Source organism: Ranitomeya imitator, chromosome 2, assembly GCF_032444005.1.
Source record: "Ranitomeya imitator isolate aRanImi1 chromosome 2, aRanImi1.pri, whole genome shotgun sequence".
Lineage (NCBI taxonomy): Eukaryota > Metazoa > Chordata > Amphibia > Anura > Dendrobatidae > Ranitomeya > Ranitomeya imitator.
Genome location: NC_091283.1, coordinates 103,162,834 through 103,181,762, shown reverse-complemented (window position 1 = coordinate 103,181,762; position 18,929 = coordinate 103,162,834). Strand labels below are relative to the sequence as shown.

At 47.9% G+C, this 18,929-nt stretch overlaps 1 protein-coding gene across 1 annotated transcript in view; it reads right to left on the bottom strand.

Moving 5' to 3' along the window:
• The window catches only part of COMMD5 (COMM domain containing 5), a 30,281-nt gene extending 22,711 nt beyond the window's left edge, over positions 1-7,570 (bottom strand). The window contains exons 1-5 of the mRNA XM_069747080.1: positions 7,381-7,570; positions 2,344-2,504; positions 925-953; positions 404-454; positions 89-184 (exon numbers count right to left, since the gene is read on the bottom strand). Coding sequence (XP_069603181.1) covers positions 89-184; positions 404-454; positions 925-953; positions 2,344-2,504; positions 7,381-7,537 — 494 coding nt within the window. The 5' untranslated portion in view covers positions 7,538-7,570. The remainder of the gene's footprint in view (positions 1-88; positions 185-403; positions 455-924; positions 954-2,343; positions 2,505-7,380) is intronic.
• Positions 7,571-18,929: the final 11,359 nt, after the last annotated feature.

Genomic DNA, 18,929 nt, shown 5'->3' with positions numbered 1-18,929 from the left:
ATATTGTATGCCAAAAATTCAATCCCAGCGATGATGTCGGCTCTTCTTCTACATAAAGGCATCACATATTAACACAGTGCATGAATACCTGGTGGAAATCGCAACGTCGACTCTCCATCTCATATCCTCCACGGTCGGCAACCTAATGCTTTGCTTCACAGCAGCGTCTTCAAGAACTGACCGCCTGCAGGAAGATGGGACGAGCGTTACAAATAAAGGCAGCCTGTATTCTGCTGATGGACCTGAGCTGTAGCAGAGTCCTCGGTGATCAGCAGCTTCAATAAGGATCTTACATTTATAAACGCAGAGAGACAACCCCTTTTATAAAAAGCAGCTGTTTAATTATTAGTATTTAGCAGGTAGTCAGGTTTATTGGCTCTGATCACTATACGGAGATGCTCACCTGTTTCCATACACAATATTAGCAAAGTCCTCAATAAAGTCATCTGGGATCCTAAAGGGAGAAAGAACAGTCTATTATCTAATATTAACCGTGATAGTTATGTCAGTAAAGTTATGGCACGGTTTTAAATCTGTTCTTAGAAGCAATAGAGGAGCAGGAATTCTGAAAGCAGGACTCTGTTTTCTGCTGTCGCAGCGTTCGGACACTGACGGTGCATTTAGGGAAAGGATTTCATTCCTATAAGTGATCACTTATAATCAGGCCAAACAGCCATCCTATTGACTACAGCAATCAGCAAGTCACCCACCCAGCAGTGCTGATGGCATTTGTTAATACACAATAGGGGCACAAAGCGGCACCCACTATAGGTGCATGCATGTCGTTCTCCCCGACTATGCAGCATCCATGAATGTGACCTTGTGTGGCCGTCCAGCATATGCAGTAGCACCCGCTTACTTCTTTCAATTCGATCCATTATCACTGATCCGCCCTTATAATATCCACTGTGCAGAGATTCTCACCTGAGCTCTTTCAAGTCTTCTTTAAATACCTATAAATGAGACAGAATGCAGAGATTAGAACCATTTCCTACATGCGGCCCACGGTTCATACATCATGGCTGGTACCTACATAAGGCTCTGTTCACATTGAGCCCGACATTTGCTGGAAATGCTGTTCGCACACACATGACATGTATCTGTTGGGAACCAATCATCAAACAGAGGCCAAGAAAATCCCAAATGGCCTGGTACATGTTACCACACACCTTTTGTAATACATAGGAAAGGAGAGAAGCAAATAAATGAGAAAAGCCTTGGAACAGCAGGCAGGTCAGTATTCTGTGGCCGTAGGGCAGGATCCCTGCAAACCACCTCTTAACTGCCGGCATCTGCAATCTTCTATTGAATGGGTCAGGTAGGTACCAGTAAGTTGGGAGGTGGCTCGTAAAGCTTCCATCCAGTGGCCACAGGCTACTGACCTGACCGCTGCATTAAAGTCCTGCATATCGATTAGTCCATTGATAAAAAAAAAAAAAAAAAACACACATTGTCACTCGCGCCTTTCTACTGAGAGGTCCCCAGGACAGTGTATTTCTTTTTCCTTTTACAGCGGCAGCCTCTTTGGGGTCCTACCCTGAGAACACTGGAGCGATATGTTGGGCATTACTCTTGCTGTGTACATGTGATGTAAAGGCCCCTTCACATTAAGCGACGCTGCAGCGATACCGACAACGATCCGGATCGCTGTTTGGTCGCTGGAGAGCTGTCACACAGACCGCTCTCCAGCGACCAACGATGCCGGTAACTAAGCGCAGGGCCGCGCTTAGTAACCCGATGTTTACCCTGGTTACCATCCTAAAAGTAAAAAAAACAAACAGTACATACTTACCTACCGCTGTCTGTCCCCGGCGCTCTGCTTCTCTGCACTCCTCCTGTACGGTCTGTGTGAGCACAGCGGCCGGAAAGCAGAGCGGTGACGTCACCGCTCTGCTTTCCGGCTGACCGACGCTCACAGCCAGTGCAGGAGGAGTGCAGAGCACAGCGCTGGAGGACAGACAGCTGTAGGTAAGTATGTACTGTTTGTTTTTTTTACTTTTAGGATTGTAACCAGGGTAAACATCGGGTTACTAAGCGCGGCCCTGCGCTTAGTTACCCGATGTTTACCCTGGTTACCAGTGAAGACATCGCTGGATCGGTGTCACACACGCCGATCCAGCGATGTCCACGGGAGATCCAGCGACGAAATAAAGTTCTGGACTTTGTTCAGCGACCAACGATCTCCCAGCAGGGGCCTGATCGTTGGTCGCTGTCACACATAACGATTTTATTAACGATATCGTTGCTACGTCACAAAAAGCAACGATATCGTTAACAATATCGTTATGTGTGAAGGTACCTTAAGGCTCAGACATGGGGTGCACAGAGCCCGGCCCTCCTCACCTCCAGTTTAAGGGCTGACGCGGAGGCTCTGAATGCCACACGTAGGAGCGTGTACGAGCCAGAGATGATGAAGGAGAGCTGTTCTTCGGATACAGACATCGTTTCCTGGATCGCCTTCACAGATTCAGAGCAGTCTTTACCCTCAAGAGCGCCCACCACAGCTAGAATAGAAAAAAGCACCATCAATTAGATGCACGGGCCTGTGTACCACTATTAATAGGCTGGTAAACAACTACAAGAACCTGGCACTAAAGGGCCGGGAGACGAGCATTGCCGGTGACAGTGTCTACAGATCACCAAACTCACAAGGATGCTTTATTTGGGTCCTTTTTGCAGATTACACAGGGGAATAATTTGAAAAAAAATTTGTTGAGTTAGGTTTTTGAGCTGATTTATACTAAAATTGGCATGCTGATTCCAAAAATGTAGTCAGTTTTTTTCTAGCACGCCAAGTTTTTCCTACACAACTTACCTGCCAGAGAAGCACAATTGCACTGATATCTGTAATAAGACTTGTTATCTGATTACAATTCGACTCATAGAGCTACGTGGCAACTTGTAAGAGTAGTCACAACTTTGTCATGCCTATTTCTTATACATTTCATTTTTTGTTCATATTTGTACTATTTAAAAAAAAAAAAAAAACACTTTTTAGGTACAGTAGTTTACATAGGTTTGAGAAGACAAAAATCCTATAGTTCAAAAACGAAAACTGAGATCATTTCTGGATTCAGCATCCAAAAATTAATTAAGAACAGTTGTCTGACCTAACTCTTAAAAAAATTGTGTTCCCAAGTGTTATTTCTATTCTAATCCATATTGTCAGGACAAGCAGCAGAAAGGAAAACAAATGAAGCAAAAACACATCCGTCCGAATCAACGAGGCATCCGGACGACTGTATACGGCACATGGAGACGGAGCGGAGGGGAAACTACGACGGAGCGGAGGGGAAACTACAAGCTATAGGAGAAGCCGACATCCACTGCCAAGAGGATTATCGTTCTGATATCAGTCAATCTATGGTGTTCGAAAAATAATAATGAGAATGATGTGACGTCTGCAGTAATTGCCATCTGCACAGTGTAATGCCCAGAGAGCAGCCGCATGGGTTCAACTCTCTTTACACTTGACCCTGGTTTAGGGCCTGGTGTGGGGGGTCCCAGTGGTTGAACCAGCAGTAACCGAGCAGTGACTTCCTATCTTGGGAGTAGACACCGTGTCTTAACTGGAATACCCCTTTAAGCTTGTAGAAGGCCAAAATGACTAGTCAGGGAACTGGATAGTCACAATAAAGGGAAGTGGCCAGAATGCTTTTACCCATGGGAGTAGCGGCATGGCTGTGTAGGCTACTGTCCAATATAAATAAATTATTATTAGTTTTTTTTCCAGTAGAGATCAGATGTGCTGCCTATCATGAAAATGTAGTGTAGAAGCCACATGTAAATCAGGCTAGTAATGCACTGGGGGTGTAGCCATATATATGTGCAGCTTCTCCCAGGTGCTTTCATACACTCCCAGTGAACTTCCAGGCTGATTTGTGTGTGGCTTATATACCAGGTTTCTCATGATTGGCGACACACTGGATGTATAGCAAAAAAAAAATAAAAAAATTTATATATATATATATTTTTTTTTTTTTTTTTTTGCCAATACCACTACCCCACATGTATTAGCAGGTTCCCTATACACGCCAGCATCTATCAGTAATGCCACCGTGTGACCCTGCTCTCCTGTATGCAGAGAACCTTGCTTGGCTCAGGAGAGGGGTGATGATCCCCACTCAGTCACTACTTTTGTCTGGGGGTCAGTGTTGCTGTGGAAAAATGTCTTCGGCCACAGTCACACATTCAGTATTTGATATCAGTACGTGTAAGCTAAAACAAAGCCAGGAGTGGGTGATAAATACAGGAGTAGTGACGTTTCTTTCATACTTCTCCTCCGATTGTCCCATTCGGGGTTTTGGCTTACAAATACTGATAGTGTGAACACGGGCTTACTCTGGTTCTTCATGGAAACACTAGAAGATTATTTATTAGTCTTCAAACAGATCAGCTGGAAACCTGTCAGATCGGGTTTATCACTGTTCATGCGCCACGTTCCATAGATAAAAAGCATCAATTAGCACCAAGCTGAGAAATGCCCAGGGCTCGGAGCGCTGACCAGTGAGGATGTTTACTTTTAGTCATTTTGGTGCAAATTTCCAGCATAAAGTAAATAAGATGAGATCGGGCACAGCCGCACCACACCGGCCTATGTGCAGGGGCTCTGCCGCACCACACCGGCCTACGTGCAGGGGCTCTGCCACAATAGAGGAGACCGGGCACAGCTGCACCACACCGGCCTATGTGCAGGGGCTCTGCTGTAATAGAGGAGACCGGGCACAGCCGCACCACACCGGACTATGTGCAGAGGCTCTGCTGTAATAGAGGAGACCGGGCACAGCTGCACCACACCGGACTATGTGCAGAGGCTCTGCTGTAATAGAGGAGACCGGGCACAGCTGCACCACACCGGCCTATGTGCAGGGGCTCTGCTGTAATAGAGGAGACCGGGCACAGCCGCACCACACCGGCCTATGTGCAGAGGCTCTGCTGTAATAGAGGAGACCGGGCACAGCCGCACCACACCGGCCTATGTGCAGAGGCTCTGCTGTAATAGAGGAGACCGGGCACAGCTGCACCACACCGGCCTATGTGCAGAGGCTCTGCTGTAATAGAGGAGACCGGGCACAGCTGCACCACACCGGCCTATGTGCAGAGGCTCTGCTGTAATAGAGGAGACCGGGCACAGCTGCACCACACCGGCCTATGTGCAGGGGCTCTGCTGTAATAGAGGAGACCGGGCACAGCTGCACCACACCGACCTATGTGCAGAGGGCTCTGCTGTAATAGAGGAGACCGGGCACAGCCGCACCACACCGGCCTATGTGCAGGGGCTCTGCAGTAATAGAGGAGACCGGGCACAGCTGCACCACACCGGCCTATGTGCAGAGGCTCTGCTGTAATAGAGGAGACCGGGCACAGCTGCACCACACCGGCCTATGTGCAGGGGCTCTGCTGTAATAGAGGAGACCGGGCACAGCTGCACCACACCGACCTATGTGCAGAGGGCTCTGCTGTAATAGAGGAGACCGGGCACAGCCGCACCACACCGGCCTATGTGCAGAGGGCTCTGCTGTAATAGAGGAGACCGGGCACAGCCGCACCACACCGGCCTATGTGCAGAGGGCTCTGCTGTAATAGAGGAGACCGGGCACAGCCGCACCACACCGGCCTATGTGCAGAGGGCTCTGCTGTAATAGAGGAGACCGGGCACAGCTGCACCACACCGACCTATGTGCAGAGGGCTCTGCTGTAATAGAGGAGACCGGGCACAGCCGCACCACACCGGCCTATGTGCAGAGGGCTCTGCTGTAATAGAGGAGACCGGGCACAGCTGCACCACACCGGCCTATGTGCAGAGGCTCTGCTGTAATAGAGACCGGGCACAGCCGCACCACACCGGCCTATGTGCAGGGGCTCTGCTGTAATAGAGGAGACCGGGCACAGCTGCACCACACCGGCCTATGTGCAGGGGCTCTGCTGTAATAGAGACCGGGCACAGCTGCACCACACCGACCTATGTGCAGGGGCTCTGCTGTAATAGAGGAGACCGGGCACAGCTGCACCACACCGGCCTATGTGCAGAGGCTCTGCTGTAATAGAGACCGGGCACAGCCGCACCACACCGGCCTATGTGCAGGGGCTCTGCTGTAATAGAGGAGACCGGGCACAGCTGCACCACACCGGCCTATGTGCAGAGGCTCTGCTGTAATAGAGACCGGGCACAGCCGCACCACACCGGCCTATGTGCAGGGGCTCTGCTGTAATAGAGGAGACCGGGCACAGCCGCACCACACCGGCCTATGTGCAGGGGCTCTGCTGTAATAGAGGAGACCGGGCACAGCTGCACCACACCGGCCTACGTGCAGGGGCTCTGCTGTAATAGAGGAGACCGGGCACAGCTGCACCACACCGGCCTATGTGCAGAGGCTCTGCTGTAATAGAGGAGACCGGGCACAGCCGCACCACACCGGCCTATGTGCAGGGGCTCTGCAGTAATAGAGGAGACCGGGCACAGCTGCACCACACCGGCCTATGTGCAGGGGCTCTGCTGTAATAGAGGAGACCGGGCACAGCTGCACCACACCGGCCTATGTGCAGAGGCTCTGCAGTAATAGAGGAGACCGGGCACAGCTGCACCACACCGGCCTATGTGCAGAGGCTCTGCTGTAATAGAGGAGACCGGGCACAGCCGCACCACACCGGCCTATGTGCAGGGGCTCTGCAGTAATAGAGGAGACCGGGCACAGCCGCACCACACCGGCCTATGTGCAGAGGCTCTGCTGTAATAGAGGAGACCGGGCACAGCTGCACCACACCGGCCTATGTGCAGAGGCTCTGCAGTAATAGAGGAGACCGGGCACAGCTGCACCACACCGGCCTACGTGCAGGGGCTCTGCTGTAATAGAGGAGACCGGGCACAGCCGCACCACACCGGCCTATGTGCAGGGGCTCTGTAGTAATAGAGGAGACCGGGCACAGCTGCACCACACCGGCCTACGTGCAGGGGCTCTGCTGTAATAGAGGAGACCGGGCACAGCCGCACCACACCGGCCTATGTGCAGGGGCTCTGTAGTAATAGAGGAGACCGGGCACAGCCGCACCACACCGGCCTATGTGCAGAGGGCTCTGCTGTAATAGAGGAGACCGGGCACAGCCGCACCACACCGGCCTATGTGCAGGGGCTCTGCTGTAATAGAGGAGACCGGGCACAGCCGCACCACACCGGCCTATGTGCAGGGGCTCGGGACGGTGACATCTGGGCCGGACATGGAGCCATCAGCCCCCGCTACGGACCGTCCAGTATCACGGAGAAACATCTGTGGGAGCGCCCTACAATCCGTGTCTGAGAACAGTAATTTGCTGCTCATCACTCAGCGCCATCATCACTCATAGGCCCCAATATGACCCAGTGACCGAGGAGGCGGCGCTCACCCTTCAGGATCTGCCGGAACACATCCTTGTCCAGGTCCTTCACGTGTCTGGCCATGCCCTCCACCTCCGGAGGGATCCGGACCCCCAGATAGCTGGTCCGGTCATTACTGGACACCGAGGAGGCCGAGTACGGGTGAGCGGTCCTGGCCGACGCCATCTCCTCCTCGTCACGTGACAGATTTGGCGTGTGTCACGTGACAAGCGAAGAGGATTACTTGTGGCGCTCCTCAGCATTATCACCGTCAGCGCCATCTGGCGGCCAATCAGATTACTACACGTGGGATGAAGCCGCTGCGGACAACGAGGCTGAAGTTGGTTTTATTCGTTCAGTTTCTTATTCGGCAGTTTTTTCTTTTCTGTTTTTTATAGGTTTAACAACAAAAAATGATCATCACAATAATAAAAGACAATGCAGCGTTGAGCCCTGATGTGAATACACTTAAAAACAGCAACAAAAACAATAAAACTGGCACAAAAATGGGAATCAAAGTGGGCACCAAAGAGCGCTGAAGAAAGGGTTAAATGCCTTTGGGCCACTGATCTAACACTGCAGACATATAGAACAGGGCGCCCCACATCCAAACCAGTTATTTCTAGCCTGGCCCAAATGGGTTCTGGGCATCAGAACTGGCATCAAAGTGGGCAGATAGTCAATTTTTGCCATTTGAATAAGTAACTGATGTTTTTAAGGGGTTAAATGCCTTTGGGCCACTGATCTGACACTTAAAATATACAGATAGTGATGCCCTGCATCAAACCCAGGTCCCTCCAGCCTGGCCCAAATGGGTTCTGGGCACCAGAACTGGCATCAAAGTGGGCAAACAGCCCATTTTCACACATTTGAATAAGTAACTGATGTTTTTAAGGGGTTAAATGCCTTTGGGCCACTGATCTGACACATAAAATATAGAGATAGTGATGCCCTGCATCAAATCCACGTCCCTCCAGCCTGGCCCAAATGGGTTCTGGGCACCAGAACTGGCATCAAAGTGGGCAAACAGCCCATTTTCTCAGATTTGAATAAGTAACTGATGTTTTTAAGAGGTTAAATGCCTTTGGGCCACTGATCTGACACTTAAAATACACAGATAGTGATGCCCTGCATCAAAACCAGGTCCCTTCAGCCTGGCCCAAATGGGTTCTGAGCACCAGAACTGGCATTAAAGAGGGCAAACAGCCCATTTTTCACAGCTTTGAATAAGTAACTGATGTTTTTAAAGGGTTAAATGCCTTTGGGCCACTGATCTGACACTTAAAATATACAGATAATGATGCCCTGCATCAAACCCAGGTCCCTCCAGCCTGGCCCAAATGGGTTCTGGGCACCAGAACTGGCATTAAAGTGGGCAAACAGCCCATTTTCTCAGATTTGAATAAGTAACTGATGTTTTTAAGGGGTTAAATGCCTTTGGGCCACTGATCTGACACTTAAAATATACAGATAGTGATGCCCTGCATCAAACCCAGGTCCCTCCAGCCTGGCCCAAATGGGTTCTGGGCACCAGAACTGGCATTAAAAGTGGGCAAACAGCCCATTTTCACACATTTGAATAAGTAACTGATGTTTTTAAGGGGTTAAATGCCTTTGAGCCACAGATCTGACACTTAAAATACACAGATAGTGATGCCCTGCATCAAACCCAGGTTCCTTCAGCCTGGCCTAAATGGGTACTGGGCACCAGAACTGGCATCAAAGTGGGCAAAGAGCCCATTTTCACAGATTTGAATAAGTAACTGATGATTTTAAGGGGTTAAATGCCTTTGGGCCACTGATATGACACTTAAAATTCTCAGACAGTGATGCCCTGCACCAAACCCAGGTCCCTCCAGCCTGACCCAAATGGGTTCTGGGCACCAGAACTGGCATCAAAGTGGGCAAAGAGCCCATTTTCACAGATTTGAATAAGTAACTGATGATTTTAAGGGGTTAAATGCCTTTGGGCCACTGATCTGACACTTAAAATACACAGATAGTGATGCCATGCATCAAACCAATGTCCCTCCAGCTTGGCCCAAATGGGTTCTGGGCACCAGAATTGGCATCAAAGTGGGCAAAGAGCCCATTTTCACAGATTTGAATAAGTAACTGATGTTTTTAAGGGGTTAAATGCCTTTGGGCCACTGATCTGACACTTAAAATTCACAGACAGTGATGCCCTGCATCAAACCCAGGTCCCTCCAGCTTGGCCCACATGGGTTCTGGGCACCAGATCTAGCATCAAAGTGGGCAAACGGCCCATTTTCACAGATTTGAATAAGTAACTGATGTTTTTAAGGGGTTAAATGCCTTTGGGCCACTGATACCACAGTGCATATGTCAGGAAATAGGAAGAAGTCCTGATTACTTCAATTACACATACAGGGCTCTGAGCTGCAATTTCCTCTGCCTGCCAGCACAAGGCTGGAATTCTAAGCCACTCTTTCTCCCTCCTCCCACTATACAGCCGTAATGTAAGACGAGCCTGCCAGCTTCATTGAAGAATTTATATGGCCCTGTGCTGCTGTCACGATGATGCCAAAAAATGTCATACTGTGAATGTAGTTTCAGAAGGACATGGAGAACTACACACACACACACACACACTCACAATGCAGCTGCGACCCCTTGCTCTCCCCCCCCCCCCCCCTCAGCTTCACTCCTACCTGAAGCAAAGCCTATGATAGAGACTGGGCAACCTGATACTAATGGTGGGCAGGGTGTGGCTTTAAACTGCAGGTGACCAATCCGGCAAAGCCACCCGTTGTCCCTCCCCTCTCATTCAGGAATGCCTTTGTCTGAGACCTTGGAATAACGTAAAGAACTATCCGATCAGTGCATATCATTAACCAGCCCTTTAGTGATGTCACAAGCTCAGAAGTATAAGTCGCTATACTCTTAGACCAGCCTTCAGTCTTGGCCCGGGAAGCGATCTAACACAGCTTGGCAAAGCTGTTCCATGCATCTGGAAGTATTTATCCTCCTAAGCCACAGGCCAGCCAAGATGGTACCATGACATAACCTGTAAGTTCTCTTTTCAACGTTAATCCTATTTTATTTGGTAATCTGTAACGTACTGTATTTTCCGGCGTATAAGACGACTTTTTAACCCCTGCAAATCATCTCAAAAGTCGGGGGTCGTCTTATACGCCGGGTACGGCATGTGCAGGGAGCGGTCCTGTATGGTTCCCAGGATCTAAAGGAAAGGAGACTCTCCTTCAGGCCCTGGGATCCATATTCATGTAAAAGAATAAAAAAAAATATGGGATATACTTACCCTTTGACGGCTCGCGGCTCTCATTGGTGCAAGGGCCGGCCTCCAATCCTAAGGATGCATTGAGCATAGGACCTTCTGTGACGTCACAGTCACATGACCGCAACGTCATCAAAGGTCCTTCGTTCAATGCATCCTTAGGAACGGAGGCCGCCGCTTGCCCCGCTGAGAGCCGCGGGTCGTCGGAGGGTAAGTATATCCCTTTTTTTTTTTTTTTTTTTTTAACATGAATATGGATCCCAGGGCCTGAAGGAGAGTCTCCTTTCCTTTAGATCCTGGGAACCATACAGGACCGCTCCCTGCACATGCCGTACCCGGCGTATAAGACGACCCCCGACTTTTGAGATGATTTGCAGGGGTTAAAAAGTCGTCTTATACGCCGGAAAATACAGTACATTACAGATTACAAAATAAAATAGGATTAACGTTGAAAAGAGAACTTACAGGTTATGTCATGGTACCATCTTGGCTGGCCTGTGGCTTAGGAGGATAAATACATCCAGATGCATGGAACAGCTTTGCCAAGCTGTGTTAGATCGCTTCCCGGGCCAAGACTGAAGGCTGGTCTAAGAGTATAGCGACTTATACTTCTGAGCTTGTGACATCACTAAAGGGCTGGTTAATGATATGCACTGATCGGATAGTTCTTTACTTTATTCCAAGGTCTCAGACAAAGGCATTCCTGAGTGAGAGGGGAGGGACAACGGGTGGCTCTGCAGGATTGGTCACCTGCAGTTTAAAGCCACACCCTGCCCACCATTAGTATCAGGTTGCCCAGTCTCTATCATAGGCTTTGTTTCAGGTAGGAGTGAAGCTGAGGGGTGGGGTGGAGATCAAGGGGTCGCAGCTGAATTGTGAGTGTGTGTGTGTAGTTCGCCATGTCCTTCTGAAACTACATTCACAGTATGACATTTTTTGGCATCATCGTGACAGCAGCACAGGGCCATATAAATTCTTCAATGAAGCTGGCAGGCTCGTCGTACATTACGGCTGTATAGTGGGAGGAGGGAGAAAGAGTGGCTTAGAATTCCAGCCTTGTGCTGGCAGGCAGAGGAAATTGCAGCTCAGAGCCCTGTATGTGTAATTGAAGTAATCAGGACTTCTTCCTATTTCCTGACATATGCACTGTGGTATCAGTGGCCCAAAGGCATTTAACCCCTTAAAAACATAAGTTACTTATTCAAATCAGTGAAAATGGGCTGTTTGCCCATTTTGATGCCAGTTCTGGTGCCCAGAACCCATTTAGGCCAGGCTGGAGGGACCTTGGTTTGATGCAGGGCATCACTGTCTGTGTATTTTAAGTGTCATATCAGCGGCCCAAAGGCATTTAACCCCTTAAAAACATCAGTTACTTATTCAAATCTGCAAAAATGGGCTGTTTGCCAACTTTGATGCCAGTTCTGGTGCCCAGAACTCATTTAGGCCAGGCTGAAGAGAACTGTTTTTGATGTTGGTCTCCCAGTTCTATATGTATGCATTGTGGTATCAGTGGCCCAATGGCATTTAACCCCTTAAAAACATCAGTTACTTATTCAAATGTGTGAAAATGGGCTGTTTGCCCACTTTGATGCCAGTTCTGGTGCCCAGAACCCATTTGGGCCAGGCTGGAGGGACCTTGCTTTGATGCATGGCATCACTATCTGTGTATTTTAAGTGTCATATCAGTGGCCCAAAGGCATTTAACCCCTTAAAAACATCAGTTACTTATTCAAATCTAAGAAAATGGGCTGTTTGCCCACTTTGATGCCAGTTCTGGTGCCCAGAACCCATTTGGGCCAGGCTGGAGGGACTTGTTTTTGATGTGAGGCTCCATGTTCTGTATGTATGCACTGTGGAATCAGTGGCCCAAAGGCATTTAACTCCTTAAAAACCTCAGTTACTTATTCAAATCTGTAAAAAATGGGCTGTTTGCCCACTTTAATGCCAGTTCTGGTGCCCAGAACCCATTTGGGCCAGGCTGGAGGGACCTGGGTTTGATGCAGGGCATCACTGTCTGTGTATTTTAAGTGTCGTATCAGTGGCCCAAAGGCATTTAACCCCTTAAAAACATCAGTTACTTATTCAAATGTGTGAACATGGACTGTTTGCCAAATTTGATGCAAGTTCTGATGCCCAGAACCCATTTGGGCCAGGCTGGAGGGACCTGTTTTTGATGTGGGGCTCCCTGTTCTGTATGTATGCACTGTGGTATCAGTGGCCCAAAGGCATTTAACCCCTTAAAAAGATCAGTTACTTATTCAAATGTGTGAAAATGGGCTGTTTGCCCACTTTGATGCCAGTTCTGGTGCCCAGAACCCATTTGGGCCAGGCTGGAGGGACCTGGGTTTGATGCAGGGCATCACTGTCTGTGTATTTTACGTGTCGTATCAGTGGCCCAAAGGCATTTAACCCCTTAAAAACATCAGTTACTTATTCAAATGTGTGAACATGGACTGTTTGCCAAATTTGATGCAAGTTCTGATGCCCAGAACCCATTTGGGCCAGGCTGGAGGGACCTGTTTTTGATGTGGGGCTCCCTGTTCTATAAGTATGCACTGTGGTATCAGTGGCCCAAAGGCATTTAACCCCTTAAAAAGATCAGTTACTTATTCAAATGTGTGAAAATGGGCTGTTTGCCCACTTTGATGCCAGTTCTGGTGCCCAGAACTCATTTGGGCCAGGCTGGAGGGACCTGGGTTTGATGCAGGGCATCACTGTCTGTGAATTTTAAGTTTCGTATCAGTGGCCCAAAGGCATTTAACCCCTTAAAATCATCAGTTACTTATTCAAATGTATGAAAATGGGCTGTTTGCCCACTTTGATGCCAGTTCTGGTTCCCAGAACCCATTTGGGCCAGGCTGGAGGGACCTGGTTTTGATGCAGGGCATCACTGTCTGTATATTTTATGTGTCAGATCAGTGGCCCAAAGGCATTTAACCCCTTAAAAACATCAGTTACTTATTCAAATCTGAGAAAATGGGCTGTTTGCCCACTTTGATGCCAGTTCTGATGCCCAGAACCCATTTGGGCCAGGCTGGAGGGACCTTGCTTTGATGCATGGCATCATTATCTGTGTATTTTAAGTGTCAGATCAGTGGCCCAAAGGCATTTAACCCCTTAAAAACATCAGTTACTTATTCAAATGTGTGAAAATGGGCTGTTTGCCCACTTTGATGCCAGTTCTGGTTCCCAGAACCCATTTGGGCCAGGCTGGAGGGACCTGGTTTTGATGCAGGGCATCACTGTCTGTGTATTTTAAGTGTCAGATCAGTGGCCCAAAGGCATTTAACCCTTTAAAAACATCAGTTACTTATTCAAAGCTGTGAAAAATGGGCTGTTTGCCCTCTTTAATGCCAGTTCTGGTGCTCAGAACCCATTTGGGCCAGGCTGAAGGGACCTGGTTTTGATGCAGGGCATCACTGTCTGTGTATTTTAAGTGTCGTATCAGTGGCCCAAAGGCATTTAACCCCTTAAAAACATCAGTTACTTATTCAAATGTGTGAACATGGACTGTTTGCCAAATTTGATGCAAGTTCTGATGCCCAGAACCCATTTGGGCCAGGCTGGAGGGACCTGTTTTTGATGTGGGGCTCCCTGTTCTATAAGTATGCACTGTGGTATCAGTGGCCCAAAGGCATTTAACCCCTTAAAAAGATCAGTTACTTATTCAAATGTGTGAAAATGGGCTGTTTGCCCACTTTGATGCCAGTTCTGGTGCCCAGAACTCATTTGGGCCAGGCTGGAGGGACCTGGGTTTGATGCAGGGCATCACTGTCTGTGAATTTTAAGTTTCGTATCAGTGGCCCAAAGGCATTTAACCCCTTAAAATCATCAGTTACTTATTCAAATGTATGAAAATGGGCTGTTTGCCCACTTTGATGCCAGTTCTGGTTCCCAGAACCCATTTGGGCCAGGCTGGAGGGACCTGGTTTTGATGCAGGGCATCACTGTCTGTATATTTTATGTGTCAGATCAGTGGCCCAAAGGCATTTAACCCCTTAAAAACATCAGTTACTTATTCAAATCTGAGAAAATGGGCTGTTTGCCCACTTTGATGCCAGTTCTGATGCCCAGAACCCATTTGGGCCAGGCTGGAGGGACCTTGCTTTGATGCATGGCATCATTATCTGTGTATTTTAAGTGTCAGATCAGTGGCCCAAAGGCATTTAACCCCTTAAAAACATCAGTTACTTATTCAAATGTGTGAAAATGGGCTGTTTGCCCACTTTGATGCCAGTTCTGGTTCCCAGAACCCATTTGGGCCAGGCTGGAGGGACCTGGTTTTGATGCAGGGCATCACTGTCTGTGTATTTTAAGTGTCAGATCAGTGGCCCAAAGGCATTTAACCCTTTAAAAACATCAGTTACTTATTCAAAGCTGTGAAAAATGGGCTGTTTGCCCTCTTTAATGCCAGTTCTGGTGCTCAGAACCCATTTGGGCCAGGCTGAAGGGACCTGGTTTTGATGCAGGGCATCACTGTCTGTGTATTTTAAGTGTCGTATCAGTGGCCCAAAGGCATTTAACCCCTTAAAAACATCAGTTACTTATTCAAATGTGTGAACATGGACTGTTTGCCAAATTTGATGCAAGTTCTGATGCCCAGAACCCATTTGGGCCAGGCTGGAGGGACCTGTTTTTGATGTGGGGCTCCCTGTTCTATAAGTATGCACTGTGGTATCAGTGGCCCAAAGGCATTTAACCCCTTAAAAAGATCAGTTACTTATTCAAATGTGTGAAAATGGGCTGTTTGCCCACTTTGATGCCAGTTCTGGTGCCCAGAACTCATTTGGGCCAGGCTGGAGGGACCTGGGTTTGATGCAGGGCATCACTGTCTGTGAATTTTAAGTTTCGTATCAGTGGCCCAAAGGCATTTAACCCCTTAAAATCATCAGTTACTTATTCAAATGTATGAAAATGGGCTGTTTGCCCACTTTGATGCCAGTTCTGGTTCCCAGAACCCATTTGGGCCAGGCTGGAGGGACCTGGTTTTGATGCAGGGCATCACTGTCTGTATATTTTATGTGTCAGATCAGTGGCCCAAAGGCATTTAACCCCTTAAAAACATCAGTTACTTATTCAAATCTGAGAAAATGGGCTGTTTGCCCACTTTGATGCCAGTTCTGATGCCCAGAACCCATTTGGGCCAGGCTGGAGGGACCTTGCTTTGATGCATGGCATCATTATCTGTGTATTTTAAGTGTCAGATCAGTGGCCCAAAGGCATTTAACCCCTTAAAAACATCAGTTACTTATTCAAATGTGTGAAAATGGGCTGTTTGCCCACTTTGATGCCAGTTCTGGTTCCCAGAACCCATTTGGGCCAGGCTGGAGGGACCTGGTTTTGATGCAGGGCATCACTGTCTGTGTATTTTAAGTGTCAGATCAGTGGCCCAAAGGCATTTAACCCTTTAAAAACATCAGTTACTTATTCAAAGCTGTGAAAAATGGGCTGTTTGCCCTCTTTAATGCCAGTTCTGGTGCTCAGAACCCATTTGGGCCAGGCTGAAGGGACCTGGTTTTGATGCAGGGCATCACTGTCTGTGTATTTTAAGTGTCGTATCAGTGGCCCAAAGGCATTTAACCCCTTAAAAACATCAGTTACTTATTCAAATGTGTGAACATAGACTGTTTGCCAAATTTGATGCAAGTTCTGATGCCCAGAACCCATTTGGGCCAGGCTGGAGGGACCTGTTTTTGATGTGGGGCTCCCTGTTCTATAAGTATGCACTGTGGTATCAGTGGCCCAAAGGCATTTAACCCCTTAAAAAGATCAGTTACTTATTCAAATGTGTGAAAATGGGCTGTTTGCCCACTTTGATGCCAGTTCTGGTGCCCAGAACTCATTTGGGCCAGGCTGGAGGGACCTGGGTTTGATGCAGGGCATCACTGTCTGTGAATTTTAAGTTTCGTATCAGTGGCCCAAAGGCATTTAACCCCTTAAAATCATCAGTTACTTATTCAAATGTATGAAAATGGGCTGTTTGCCCACTTTGATGCCAGTTCTGGTTCCCAGAACCCATTTGGGCCAGGCTGGAGGGACCTGGTTTTGATGCAGGGCATCACTGTCTGTATATTTTATGTGTCAGATCAGTGGCCCAAAGGCATTTAACCCCTTAAAAACATCAGTTACTTATTCAAATCTGAGAAAATGGGCTGTTTGCCCACTTTGATGCCAGTTCTGATGCCCAGAACCCATTTGGGCCAGGCTGGAGGGACCTTGCTTTGATGCATGGCATCATTATCTGTGTATTTTAAGTGTCAGATCAGTGGCCCAAAGGCATTTAACCCCTTAAAAACATCAGTTACTTATTCAAATGTGTGAAAATGGGCTGTTTGCCCACTTTGATGCCAGTTCTGGTTCCCAGAACCCATTTGGGCCAGGCTGGAGGGACCTGGTTTTGATGCAGGGCATCACTGTCTGTGTATTTTAAGTGTCAGATCAGTGGCCCAAAGGCATTTAACCCTTTAAAAACATCAGTTACTTATTCAAAGCTGTGAAAAATGGGCTGTTTGCCCTCTTTAATGCCAGTTCTGGTGCTCAGAACCCATTTGGGCCAGGCTGAAGGGACCTGGTTTTGATGCAGGGCATCACTGTCTGTGTATTTTAAGTGTCGTATCAGTGGCCCAAAGGCATTTAACCCCTTAAAAACATCAGTTACTTATTCAAATGTGTGAACATGGACTGTTTGCCAAATTTGATGCAAGTTCTGATGCCCAGAACCCATTTGGGCCAGGCTGGAGGGACCTGTTTTTGATGTGGGGCTCCCTGTTCTATAAGTATGCACTGTGGTATCAGTGGCCCAAAGGCATTTAACCCCTTAAAAAGATCAGTTACTTATTCAAATGTGTGAAAATGGGCTGTTTGCCCACTTTGATGCCAGTTCTGGTGCCCAGAACTCATTTGGGCCAGGCTGGAGGGACCTGGGTTTGATGCAGGGCATCACTGTCTGTGAATTTTAAGTTTCGTATCAGTGGCCCAAAGGCATTTAACCCCTTAAAATCATCAGTTACTTATTCAAATGTATGAAAATGGGCTGTTTGCCCACTTTGATGCCAGTTCTGGTTCCCAGAACCCATTTGGGCCAGGCTGGAGGGACCTGGTTTTGATGCAGGGCATCACTGTCTGTATATTTTATGTGTCAGATCAGTGGCCCAAAGGCATTTAACCCCTTAAAAACATTAGTTACTTATTCAAATCTGAGAAAATGGGCTGTTTGCCCACTTTGATGCCAGTTCTGATGCCCAGAACCCATTTGGGCCAGGCTGGAGGGACCTTGCTTTGATGCATGGCATCATTATCTGTGTATTTTAAGTGTCAGATCAGTGGCCCAAAGGCATTTAACCCCTTAAAAACATCAGTTACTTATTCAAATGTGTGAAAATGGGCTGTTTGCCCACTTTGATGCCAGTTCTGGTTCCCAGAACCCATTTGGGCCAGGCTGGAGGGACCTGGTTTTGATGCAGGGCATCACTGTCTGTGTATTTTAAGTGTCAGATCAGTGGCCCAAAGGCATTTAACCCTTTAAAAACATCAGTTACTTATTCAAAGCTGTGAAAAATGGGCTGTTTGCCCTCTTTAATGCCAGTTCTGGTGCTCAGAACCCATTTGGGCCAGGCTGAAGGGACCTGGTTTTGATGCAGGGCATCACTGTCTGTGTATTTTAAGTGTCGTATCAGTGGCCCAAAGGCATTTAACCCCTTAAAAACATCAGTTACTTATTCAAATGTGTGAACATAGACTGTTTGCCAAATTTGATGCAAGTTCTGATGCCCAGAACCCATTTGGGCCAGGCTGGAGGGACCTGTTTTTGATGTGGGGCTCCCTGTTCTATAAGTATGCACTGTGGTATCAGTGGCCCAAAGGCATTTAACCCCTTAAAAAGATCAGTTACTTATTCAAATGTGTGAAAATGGGCTGTTTGCCCACTTTGATGCCAGTTCTGGTGCCCAGAACTCATTTGGGCCAGGCTGGAGGGACCTGGGTTTGATGCAGGGCATCACTGTCTGTGAATTTTAAGTTTCGTATCAGTGGCCCAAAGGCATTTAACCCCTTAAAATCATCAGTTACTTATTCAAATGTATGAAAATGGGCTGTTTGCCCACTTTGATGCCAGTTCTGGTTCCCAGAACCCATTTGGGCCAGGCTGGAGGGACCTGGTTTTGATGCAGGGCATCACTGTCTGTATATTTTATGTGTCAGATCAGTGGCCCAAAGGCATTTAACCCCTTAAAAACATCAGTTACTTATTCAAATCTGAGAAAATGGGCTGTTTGCCCACTTTGATGCCAGTTCTGATGCCCAGAACCCATTTGGGCCAGG